General features: G+C 40.1%; 1 protein-coding gene across 1 annotated transcript in view; it reads left to right on the forward strand.

Annotated features, from left to right (window-relative positions):
• The first annotated feature begins 495 nt into the window (after window positions 1-495).
• LOC121360360 (polypeptide N-acetylgalactosaminyltransferase-like 6) overlaps window positions 496-13,349 on the forward strand; it is a 199,261-nt gene continuing 186,407 nt past the window's right edge. Inside the window, exon 1 of the mRNA XM_041480143.1 lies at window positions 496-740. Coding sequence (XP_041336077.1) covers window positions 603-740 — 138 coding nt within the window. The 5' untranslated portion in view covers window positions 496-602. The remainder of the gene's footprint in view (window positions 741-13,349) is intronic.

Raw genomic sequence — 13,349 nt, forward strand, 5'->3', positions numbered from 1 at the left:
TTGTGGGATTTTTTTAGTGTTTTTTTTTTTTGTTTTTTTTTTTCTTCCTTGAACTCTTGCTTAGCAAATTGCGCGTGATGAGCTCATGATGCCGCGCCCCCCCCGCCCAGGCTGGGGCAGGCAGGGGGACGTGAGGCGGGCGGGCGCGGCCAGCGGCGGGGGCTCTGCGCGGCTGGGAGGAGGGGGAGCCCTCGCTCCCACGCTGTTTACTGGACTCGGGTTGTGAGGCTTTTCCCTCCTTTTTTTTTTTAACATATATATATATATATATATATATGTGTATTTATTTATTTATTGCCCCTGTCCCGCTGCGTGGCGGGTTGTTTGCCGCTCTGTTCGCAGGTGGATCCATGAGCTCCCCCAAGAGCGGCACCGCCGCCGCGCAGCGCCGCGCCGGGGCGGGGGGAGCGGCCGCCAGGTTCGGCCCCGCCGCCGCTGCGGGGGGCGGCCCCGCCCGGGCTCCGGGTGGGCAGGCGTGAGGCGGGCGAAGTTTCTCCGCGGCGCCGGGCCCCTCCGAGGGACTGCGGGCAGGGAAGAACCTGGCCCCGCGGTGCTGAGGGAGCCGACACCGCCGCCGCCAGCAGAGCAGCCCGGCTTTGGCCATGAAGAGGAAACAGAAGAGGTTTCTGCAAATGACGCTGCTCTTCACCGCGGCTCTGATTTTCCTGCCTGACATCGGCCTCTGGTCTCTCTACAAGGAGAAGCACCTGGTGAAGCCGCCCGAAGCCGCCGAGCCGCAGGTAGGTGCGAAGCCGGCCGGGAGCACAGCCCCGCGCCGGGGCAGGGCAGGCGGCAGCCGCCCCTCGGGGCACGGCCCGGGCTCGCCCCCCGCGGGGCCCGGCTTCGGCCCGGGGCGCGGAGCGGCAGCGGCAGCACGTGTGCCTGTCCGACCGCCGCGCCGGAAAGTTGTGAGAGAGAGCATCTGAGTCTGCCGGGCTGGGCTTCCCCGGGAAGGGCGAGGGGTGAGCCGGCACAGAGGCTGCCTCGGAAATTAGGAGGACGTGGGATTTTGTGCGTTGCGTTGGTGAGCTGAGGGGGATGCTGGGCTCTAATTTTCATTACAAGAAGTGGAGGTTTCAGTGGAACTTTTTGTTTGCCTGCCTCTCTGTAATACTTCTCGAACTGGTGTGTGGCTATAGGTCCGCTGAAATTGCTTGGGATCCGTGTAGATGTCTTCCCACCGAGATTTTTTTGTTTCCTCTTCTGTTGTAAATTCAACAGAAGTGACTGGCAGTGTTTTTTTCTCGTCTGAATATTACTATTTTGACCTGATGCGGCGACGCTGTGTTTAACTGCTTGTCAGACTGATGTCGCAAAGAACTTTCGAATGTTTACAGTTTCTCGATCGCTGTTTTTAATACGAGCAGTTGACAGCTTATGTTTTGCTTGAGTTATTCTTCAACTTGATGGGTTTATGTATGGCTCATAAATCACAGTATGACCTGCATTAAGTGAAGTTTAGTTTTAGGCAGTTGTTGTAATGCACTTCTTTATAACCCTGCCTGTAATTTACCAAAGCTTGTGTTTGTTTTGTTCAAGAGTACAATGCTCCTACACTGTAATTGTCAGTGTAATTTAAATATAACATGAATGTTTCATAGATCATTGGTAAGAAATTATGGGATTGTATAATCTTTTAGCTTGTTTACCACTTATATAGCCTTCACATTAGAGTGTATTAGATAGCATCATATATCATTTTAGTAGCCTTTGTTTCAAGGGTCATCACCCATGTATGGTCAATGGCTTCAATTGAGCAATAACATATTTGATTCTTTGTTAATAAGGGTATCCATTACAGAAGTTAGTCCTACAAAGTAGGATAACTTTGGTTAATGAAATATACTGAATATTACTAGAGGAGGAAGTTAAGGATAGCTTCTTAATTTGAAGCTTACTTTATGTTTCCATGGGTTTTAAAATGCAGTAGGTGTCAGGTGCTAAAATTTAGTTGGAAGTAATTTCTGCTGAAAGAAAATTATGCGTGATCATAAGTGTCTGTCATTAGTTTACAAGGTGCACACTGCAGTCTTTGCAGTTTCTAATTTACTTTGTGACTTAGGAAAGCTAAGGTATTCAATGCAAGTAATGATGTCCCTGTGTGTTGCATGGCTCTTTAGATCACACATGCCTTGAAGAAATTTCTAATGTTCAAGAGTGCTAAGTAGAACATTATTTGATAACACTGAATGGGAGCTTTTTTATTAAGAAAAAAAAAAAAGGGTTCTGGATAAAGTGGTGTAAGACATAGAAGCTAAGCATATGTCAAGGACTAGTGAGGCTTTCTAATGAGACCCCAAAAAAATTTTACATCCTAAGTTTTCTGTAAAGGTCTTTTGGCTAGCTTCCTTTTTTCTCCCCCTTGTTTTTCCCCTTCCCTCCCAGTCTGAATACTGATTGAACAGTAATGGGACTGGACTACTTAATGGAAAAACAGTAAAAATGAGCAGTGAAACTTTGAACCTTACAGCTGACTCTAATGTAGTTCCGTTATCTTGGTAAGTATTGAAATCATGTTGGCAATGCCATTACCCAGTGAGGATGGAAGGCTGAAGTACAGACAAGTAATGCAATTAGGTTACTTATGTCTTTTGATGTGCACATTATAACCCAAAATACTTACAAGGAGCAGGGATTGAAATACGAGTTTGAGTTCCAACTCCCTGAAATATAAAGAAAATTGTAAGGCTTCTTTGAGACTACTCTAGAAATGAGGGTAGTTTCTTTCATACTAGAAAAGACTGCATTAGAAATGGTATCTTAGAAATGTAACTTCTTTTTCCCTATTAAGTTACTGGCAGGTGCAAGAATTTAAACACTCAGCGCAGTTATTCTTTGCCCTTGAGGTATTCAATTTCTTGATACTTTGTATGACTTAACACAAGTTTAGAGGTCAGTCCTACTGGAGCTGCAGCAGACTTTTCTTACACATTCTAAGACCATGTTAGGTTACAAAGATAGGTGTGTAGAGTCAGTACATTGTGCTAGTGATGTGCAGATATTGTGGTGTGTCCTGACCATGGGAGAGAGGCAGAGCTGTCTGTGACTTCAATAATTTAGTTACAGGCTGAACTGGTCTTGCCTTTGTGAATGAAATGAGCATCTAGTTGGTATTCTGACCTTGACAGTAGTGTTTATAAATGTGCTGTCTTGTTTTAAGAACAAATAAATTCATGTTACAGAGCATCAGGTGGTTTTGAGGAGATGGCATGGTGAAATGATGTTTTGACTGCTTATAAATTAAGCTTTCCCATTCATTGCTGAAACAAACATCCCCAGCCTTCCCTGTGAATGAGGGCTCTGTCAGCCTCTCCCACCACCTCAGCTGCTTGCCATACACCGGAGTGAAGGATGTATGGCAGGTATTGATGGAGCAGGTATTGATATCCTGGCAGCAGTAAGCCGAGAAGCTGCTCAAAAGCAGTCCACAATGCAAAAATAGTCTGTTTCCATCAATGGTAGAACAGTGTCCCCTGGGGACTGTGTCATTTCCAGTGCCTAGAAGAGGCACTTGCATTCTTTACTGCTATCTAGAAATTCTAATATGACAAACTAAGTTGACTTTTTTTTTCATTAAAATAGTGCTGCAATATGTTACATAACAATAGTTCTTCCTTGTGCAAATTCTGTTTCCGAGTAGAGAAGCTCTTCTTTAGGAAAAGTTGAAAAATGAGAAGATGATGCAGCTAGGATTTCAGACAACATTAATGATTTTGATTGCTTTACATTAATTCTATAAATAGAATTAATCTCTGTGAACCTTCATTTCATATAAACTTTTTAGAGCTGTCGTGTTTTCACTTGAGAACTTGATAGGCTTGATTTTTATATTTTGGTTATTGTTATTGACTTCTGGTTTATCATGTTATTTAAAGTGGAGCTTCAAGGGTAAATGTACACGTAAAGGTTCTGAGTTATGTGGTGCAACAAGATTTCCATAAAATACAGTTTGACATAACTGGTAGACATGAGGGAAAAAAATATAGTTTATTTCTAGTTTCATCTTTCTAAGACTGCCTTCCTTGCTATACTGTGGGAATAAAGGAAATTGAATAGGGTATTTTTATTGCCTTTTTAAAAAAGAAGTCTTAAAAATTCCTTAAAACATTATGGTGTCCTTGAGTTTTGATTGGATTTTTTACAATTAGTTTAACTTCGGAGGGGGGAATTTGTTTCTTTTTGTTTTGTCATTGCGATATTATGTATGTGATGTAACTATCTTGCTGATCTTTTGATAAAATTCCAATACCAGGGTGTTTGCATACTAAGTTATGCTGGTAAAACTTTTAATTTCAGTTTTGTGTTCTGTGGAGGAAAAGCAACAATTTAGTGCAACCAGTAGGATGTAATCCTGGCCCAAACCTAGTTATCTCGTACCATCTAAAGTTAGTGCTACTTTGTTTGGCTTTATGCTTGTCTGTTCATACACTGTCAGTGTATGAAGCATAACTTCATGTAAAAGTACCAAATTTCTTGCAGCAGTTTTCCAGTGTCTGTAATGTAGGTATTGTAATACATATTTCTTTCTGTTTGTATGGGAGGCCAGTGTTGGGTGGTGACTGAAAGGAGAGGAGTCTGATGAAGTAACCCCTAATATATTTCAACTTCATTTTGTATTTTTTCCTTCGTCATATCCCTGCTTCCTGGTGTGAAATCTCCTCGCTTAAAATTGAATTGAACAGCAGCATCTCTTAGTCACAGATGCTCTGTAGTACTTACAGGTGTATTACTGAAATGCTTTATGATGTGTAAAGTAAGGAAAAGAAGGTAGACTTCTGGCTTTGTTTCACATATGCTCTGGCTTTTTTTTTTTTTTTATTTTCGTGCATGCATGGCGTCCAAAACAAAGAGAAAAAGCTGTGCAGTGAGGAGGCAACATTGTTCCCATGGGATAGTCATAGAGTTCTCTTTCCATTGTCCTGTGAAGCCTGTGCTTCCATCTGGTTAGCCCCAGTATTACACCTTTCGCATGGGATAGTGAGGTATGGATTTAAATGAACTCCTTAGGATAAGGAGAACTTAGTCTTTACAAATCCTAGGCCTCTATTGTAGTTGGCAAACAGGCACAAAATCGACTTACTAAGCCTGGTGGTTATGAAAGTAGTGACTTTGTCTTCTGAATCCAGAAAACATCTTCAGCCTGAATTCTGTCTTGCAGGCAGTCATTAGTTTCTGAAGTCTGTGAAAGAAGTGACAATTTAAATTTACCCCAGAATGCATTGTTTCCTACTGTTCAGCACACAGATTTTGATAATCATAAATTTTCTAGGACAGTTAACCCTGTCAAGTCACTGTTGATGCCTGCAAAGTACAAAGCTTGGGTTGGTGAATTCTGTTTCTGGTGCATAAAAGCAACATCTTGAGAGCACAAGTTTCTTTCTCCCCCCACCTACACAGCTTTTATTCCCTTGCTTTTCTGGTTGGTCTCAACAGCTGCAAAATCTTGTACAAAATATGGTTCAGTTAGGACATAAATATACACCTATTTTCTATTATTACACTGTTAGGACACTGTCAGTTACTTCTGTATTTAGTTCCACTGTCTCAATTATTTACCTTTGCTTTCACCACAAACTTATGAGGCCAGAGATTTTTGTTTCTCTTAGTAGAGGAGTAAATAAAGCTTAGAGTGACAAACAGGCTCAAGTCTACAAAAGTAGCTGCTTGACTGCTGCTGACATTTATTTGTACTATTTTGGGAGAGTACCTGTCAGACTGTAAAAAATAATGATAATATGAAGCCTCAGTTTCTCTGGTCAGCTTCTATTCATGTGCTGTTCCAAGCAAGTTATTGTTTCTCTCCTCAGAGCAGCAACTGGGACCTGTTGTGTTCAATACTCTTTTATTTGTTTGTTTTTGTTTTTTTTAATTTATTAATGGTCCTGTTAATTGCTCTGCTGGTGTGTCAGCTCCAAGAGTCCTTGTACCTGGCATGACAAAACAGAGTTTAGTGCCTTAAACTGCAGAGCATTGGCAACCTGAGTTTGCCATTTAGGTGTTTTAAGTCGCACAATTAACACTTACGTAATTCAGTTCTTTTACCTAAATTGTTCATGTATAATTTCATTCCCTTGTATATATTGGAGCCTACTGAGGAAAATATAATTTGAGTTCTAAAACCTTTGTTACTTTATTGCCAAAAATAGTACTGTATCTTAAAACAGTATGCTTCTGTTGTATTCAGTATACCAGAGGGAGCCCTCCTGTGGTTAATTTAATACCTATCAATTTTCAGGAGTGTTACTAAATAGAGTGTATCTTACAGGATAAAATAGACTGGCTTGGATATTTAATTTTCTTTCTATTTAACTCAGCATTTTTAATGCATTTCAGCTAATTCATTGTGCATAGTCATTTTGGCTTAATCCAAATCAAAACATAAGATCAAGAAACCTCAGTGTATGCGGAATCTAGGACTTGTAGAAAGGCTGCTGTGATGAAGGGGATTCCATGGCCGTATTGAAGCAGTGGGGTGCAAAATTGCTCAGTTATGAGGGGGGATACCCAAGCTATGTTTTGTTCTCCCACTGGGATGCGATGCTCAGTTCTTTCCTAAACTTCCTCATCTCTGTGCAGGCAGTTTCTCTGGTGTCTGGCTGTGAAGGATTGCAGTGGTGCTATAGGTACGTCCTGGTCAGGAGCCAGACTGCACTGTGTGTGCTGTGTGTGTAGGCAGGTGTCTGTTCACACATAGAAGAAAGAACAATTCAGCTTTTCTCTTGTTTTTAATGCTCAGACAGGTAACTTACGGTCTTTGTTTAGCAATATGCTGATACACACATTTATAGCAATTGACTGCACCAAAACTATGTTTATACTGACTGTTTTGATGGATTTGGGCCAGGAACAGACATCTTGGCTACTTTAAATTAGTCTAGAAAAAATTAATTCAGAGATCAATTTAAATGCAGTGCAACTCAGGAATCCCAAACTAAAAATTCTGCATGTATTGTAAATGTTCCTCATGGTCAAAAGACCAAATTGTGCTGACCGAAAGAATTAGCAGTCCCATTCTTTTAATGTTTTTTTTTTTTTATTTGTTTTGGTTTTTTTTTGTTTTTTTGTTTTTAATGTGAAAAGGCTTCATTAGGAGATAGCAACCTTCTGAACCTTCGTTCTGAGAATTCCAGTGTGTCATGTTTTAACTTTGGCAGGCAAGTAAGCACCACACCACTGCGCTCCCACTCCCATCTCAGTGGGATGGAGGAGAGAATCCAAAGGGTAAAAGTGAGAAAACTCGTGGGTTGAGGTAAAGACAATTTAATAGGCAAAGCAGAAGCCCCACATGCAAGCAAAAAACACAGAATCAATTCACCATTTCCCCATGGCAGGCAGGTGTTCAGCCTTCTCCAGGAAAGTCGGGCTCCATTGTGCATAACAGTTACTTGAGAAGACAAATGCCATCGCTCCTGTTGTCACCTCTTCCTTCAGTTTTATTGTGACTCTGATGCCATATGGTATAGCATATCCCATTGCTTGGTTGTTTTCAGCTGTATCTTCTCCCAGCTTCTTGTTCAGCCCCAGCCTCCTCACTGTCAGGGCAGTATAAGAAGCAGAAAAGACACTGATGCTGTGTAAGCTCTCCTCAGCAATAACCAAAACATCCCTGTGTTATCAGCACTGTTTCCAGCACAAATCCAAAATACAGCCCCCTACCAGCAGCTGTGGGGAAAATTAATTTTATCCCATCTGCAATCAACATGTAATGTAAACAAGTTTTTGAGGTCAAGCTCTGTAATGGTTCAGTGATTTCAACCCGATTTTGACAATTGTCACATTTGGAAGGGTTTCACTGTGATATTCTTTTCTGGGTAGTCTTATTCAAAACATGTCTTCAACAGAGAAATCCTTTCCCTGTTTTTTACAACAAACAACATGGGAGAGAGCTGCTTGTGATTGCTCAAGAGGTAAAGAAGAGGAACAAAATCTATTGCAGGGATTTAACAGGCCTTCATGCTTATTTTTCAAATTCTTTACCTTCGTTTCCATGATTTTCACACATTTTTCTGTGACATGGCTCCAAGTCTATGCAAACATCCAGTGATCCAAGTCAGCTTTAGTCACCAAACTAATAACAAAGAGAATTTCAGGAACAAATGATGAAGTGTATGTCCAGCTAACATAGAAATATGTAGGCCACAATATCCCACGCTCTTCTGGATGCTTGTATTCCACAGGGCCAGAGCTGTCATGTTTCTGTTCAAGGTCATGTTTCACAGGGACAGTGTTTCCTTGTGCTGTCATTTTAAGATCTCTTGGCAGATACTATTGAAGGAATTTCCTATTATATCTTTCTCTGGTCGAATCCTGTTTATTGAACACCTCTGCCCTTAGGAAGCAGTCACTAGCTGAAATATGAGGCTTTCTTGTCACATGTGGATTTAACAGATAACTACAGCATCCATTTCCCCACCAGCACCTCCAGCTGTTGGTTACCTTCCCATGCCAGAAATTTTCAGCCAAATCCCTGATGACAGTACACAATAGTATTTGACAGATGCTTCATTGGATCATCTGAAACCATCTCCAGAACAGTATAAGCCTAACTGCCAGACTTTTCTCTGAAGAACTTGAAGAATATTTTCGTGTTGTCTTCAGAGACATGTGAACAGTCACCCCCATGAGAACTGCAGCAATAAGAAGTTTGGAGATTGGTGCCACTGGCAGTACCATGAATGTGCACTGCCATGAAACTTGTCATGTTTGTTTCAGCTGAGAGCTACCACGTCCAGTGCAGTTTCCTGTGTGTTGCCAGTTGTTGTTTTTTGTTTGTTTCTTTGTAGTGTGAAACTTACAGTGCAATTTTGATATAGTAGACTAGAAAATCAGGCCTGTACAACTGAAATGTTTCATTGATCAGTGATAAACCATTGATTCTGTGCTTAAGAAGCAGTGGCAACTGAACAGTTTTCTTCTTTGCTACATGGTAGTTTATGACAGCACACAATACTGCTAAGAGATTTAGCTAGGCAGTGTAATTATCTAAACTAGAATTTTGTCAGGACACCAGTATTAGTACAAGGTGCTTTAGAAATTGGATTGCTCACTGAAGTGTGTAAGTGTAGATTTATCAGACTAACTTAAGGAGCTCATTTGCCTAAAGAACTACAATTTTTCATACTTGTACTTAGAATAACAGATGTGTTGATTTAGAAAATTTTAGCCTGTTTACTTATTTTTGCTTTCTGTAAATAGTTTTCTATCAGTTAAGTACTGAGAGAAGGCAGGCAAATATTTAGGACAAGTAAGAACATTTCGTAGCAGTCTATGACAAGTTCCATTTATAGCTGAAGATGGGGAAGAGGAAGGACTTCATGTGTCTCTGTTCAGAGCCAATGCCTAGGAAATACAGGCCCTGTAGTGTTAAAGGCTCCTCTACTGTGAGGTAAGTATTTTATCCCATATGTTTTTGCCTCACTGTGATTAAAATCTCCTGATTTTGCATTAGATAAAACCATTTTCTGTCACAGGCAGTTTGTCTTTTTGTTTTGTCCTCCAGTCCCTGGGCTAAAATTTGTGGTTGTAATGTAACTGTTGGGTGAGCTTTGTGTAACTTTGCTGAAACTTTTTGATTGTGTCCAAGGGAGCAAGGTCAAACAGTGCACATAGACTGGAGGGGTTTGTGATATTCACACCCACAAGAGATAGCTCCAGCAGATACTGGCAGCTGAAATACCCTCTGTGCAGATTAACTTCATTCACCCTTGGCAAAACTTCTCTTGTCCCTGGCAAAGCCTGCACAGATGCAGCAGTAGTTAGAGATAACTACTAGATAACTTGAGGAGAGACTATGAATTGCACCAAATCTAATGCTGAAGCCCCATCCTTCAGTGGTTCTCCAGTTTTGAGTCGTCTGTCTTGAACAGAATTAATACATGTTTTAATGCAGTAGTTGACTTTTAAAGTTTTTTTAATATGAGAGCACAATGCCTAATGTGGTTTTTCAGCTCTTATTTTCAACATAGCAGCACACTTCCATCTCTTTCTTTGTCTCTTTTTTATTTGCTTTTTCTTGGGGGGAAGCCCTCCACATTTCAGATTATTTAATGTTTTTGTTATCCCACTTAGTTCCTGGGTAAATTACTGTATTGGACTGAGTTGTGTAAATTTTTAGATTGCTTTTTCTCTAGAGTGGTAGTTTCACATTAGCATGGAGAATGCACTTAAAAGACACATTAATGCCATTCAACAAGCAGTATATTTATATTTTTCTTAGACTCTGATGAATGACTGCATTTTGAGTTGCATTTGTTATGGGTACAAAATGAATGACAGACTTGAATGGATGCTGTTTTTGCAAAATTGTTCAATATAAACTAAAGTGACATTCAAATTGCTGATCAAATTTTACAATTATGACACCAGTATAAAAATGTAAATTCAGAACTTTTATGACATTGAGCAACAAATTCTCCTCTAAATTCACAGAATTATTAAAGACATAACACAGATGAGAATAAAAAATACTTGTGATGGCTCTAAAAATTAGAGGGGAAAAAATTACATACAAAAGTCTCACAGCAAAATATTCCTGCAGTATATGTAACCTGTGTTTCACATCAGATTAAATCTTTTCCAGCATCCTTGGTGTAATTTCCAATAATGGTGAAGCAGTGGAAATTTCTCCAAGCACACGGCGATGCTCCTCCATGGAGGTCATATTTTATTTTGAGTGACACTGTTTGAACTATATTGAGAGGAATGTGGCTTTATATCTCTATTTTCCTTTAAGTAATCCATTTCAGAAATACAAACCCAATGTAAGTGCAGCCAGAACATATATATAAGCCTATGCTTTGCTAACATGAAAGTGAAGTTGTGTTCACCTCCACCAACTGCTTATACTAATGGATTTTGAAATCTGCCATTTTTAGCAATAGGAGGACAGGAAACTTTGGAATTCCATCAGGGAAAGCAGCAAAGCTGCAGAGGGATGGCAAATAAATTTGACTAGAAACAAGGTCCATTACCTTCTGTAATCTTCTCCCATCTTCCCTGTCTTCTTGCTCCCTCAGGAGACTGTGCACCAAGAGCAGTAAAGATGCTGAGATGTTTAAACCATTCTTACACAAAGTGTTGAGAGAAACCATTTGACAAAGCGTTGTTATTAATGTGAGACTTTCTGTTTCTTTCTACTTTGTGTAAAGCTGAGGTGGTTTCTCAGCAAAATTCTAAGTGCTGTAGTGCGTGTGCAGACCCCACAGTAGTGCAGTCATTGAACAGAAAGGTGTTTTCTTTGAAGCAACTTCAGTATGAACATGTGAGAGACATTTTTCTTCAGATGCTCAAGACTCACAACAGATGTCTCCTTCAGAAGCAATGAAGAAAAAATGCTTTTTATATTGGGAACAAGGAAATGGAGATGGCATCATGCTAAGCAGCAACCTGCTTTTGCATCTGGAATGGATGTGAATGACAAATGAACATGGGAGATTCTGCTGGTTTCAGATGAGACAATTTACAGTAATTTTCTTCATAGTTTCTGGTATGGGGCTGTGTTTTGGATTTGTGCTGAACACAGGGTTGATAATATAGAGATGTTTTAATTATTGCTGAGCAGGGATTGCACAGAGCCAAGGCCTTTTCTGCTTTTCATAGTGCCATGCTGGTGAGGATGGTGGAGGTTCATGGGAGCTCGGGAGGGGACACAGCCAGGACAGGTGACCCAAACTGACCCCAGGGATATTCCAGACCATCTGGCATCATGCTCAAGATGTAAAGTAGAGGGAAGAAAGAGAAAGAGGAGCAACATTTGGAGTGATGGTATTTGTCTTTCCAAGTAACCATTACATGTGATAGGGCCATCCTCTCCTGGACATGGCTGAGCACCTGCCTGCCCATGGGAAGCAGTGAATTAATTCCTTGTTTTGCTTTGCTTGTGTGCATGACTTTTTTGTTCTCTATGAACTGTCCTTATCTCAACCCATGAATTCTCTATTTTTTATCCTTCCAAGTCTCTACCTGATCCTGCTGGTGGGGGAGTGAGTGGCTGCATGGGGCTTGGCTATTGGGTAGGGTTAGACCATGACAGAGAACAAGGCCAGGACTATACACTTCATAACCCCTCCAAAGACATAGATTTTGGAGAAACTTGCCACTTCATTGTGTTGTAGAAATGTTTGTTCTGTGATTTATAAGAGTAAAGTCTTTCTGAATTAAATTTAAAACTAAAATTCAGTGAGACTTGAAACTCTTCTTCAATGCATTTTAAAGAAATTGGAATAGAATAGGTTCCTCAGAGATAGTTGTTAGCGTGGGTTTTGAGTTTTTCCTTTTACTTACATATGTATATGCATGTATGTGTGCACTCGTGTATGTTTGTTTATGGGCAGAAGGTGAAGAGACCATCTTTGCTTCCTACAGGGAGAGGGAATATATTTCTCTTAGTGTAACATGCCAACAGTCTTGAGAGGAATGGAACAATTTTGTGAAAAACACTATGCGAATACATGGAGAAGCATATGTTAATGAGGATAAATTTGGCACAATCTACAGTGTCTTTGGCATTTTTAAGTTGGGGTTTTTTAATAAATTTGGAGTTTTTTGTTTTTGTCTCTCATCCCTCTTTAAAAACAGATTGCATGTGGGCTGATTTTATGTTCAGTTTTTGAACAGCCATAACTTCCAACAATCTACTGAATGTTTTTTTCTTCCTCTACTTGAGAAGATTGAAATCTGTAGTAAACAATGATGTTGGCTCATTTCATTTATGCCCTTGATTGTTTCTAGTTTTTTCTGTTAGTCATGTCTACTCCTTAGACAGTGGACTCGCATACAGATTTTTTTATGGGTATGTTTATTTAGGAAACCATAGACAAGATTGTTCAAAAATAATTTGCCCAAGGCTGCCGTCCTTATAACACACTTTGCCAATCTCCTGGTCTCCTGGTATGCGTGAGCAAAAATCAAACGACTGACCTTCTCTTCCATTTAGTAACCTTCTTCATATCACAGATTGATCTTCAATTTACTGATCTGGTTGTTCGAGAAACCAGCTACTATCTTTTAATGAAATTGGAGAAGCTTCCAGAATGTTAGAATGGAAATGACAGGAAGGAAATATGTAAGTAATGAAAATATACACCAAGGAAAATACATCTCATCAAATATATTTCTTGAACTTCTAAGTTGTGTTGCTGTTGTGTTAGCTATGCCTTCTCTTTCATGTTCTGATCTGCATGTCTGGCATATTTTGATATTATATTATTATTTTTTTAAATGCATGCTGACTGCAACCTTGCTTCTCTCTTTTAATTTATTACAGCATATTAGTAAAGCTGCTTTGGAATACCCTGGATTAATGATGCATTTAAACTGTTTTAAAACAACCCTGGCCTAGGTCAATTATT

The sequence above is a fragment of the Pyrgilauda ruficollis genome, unplaced genomic scaffold, assembly GCF_017590135.1.
Source record: "Pyrgilauda ruficollis isolate IOZ18807 unplaced genomic scaffold, ASM1759013v1 scaffold5, whole genome shotgun sequence".
NCBI lineage: Eukaryota > Metazoa > Chordata > Aves > Passeriformes > Passeridae > Pyrgilauda > Pyrgilauda ruficollis.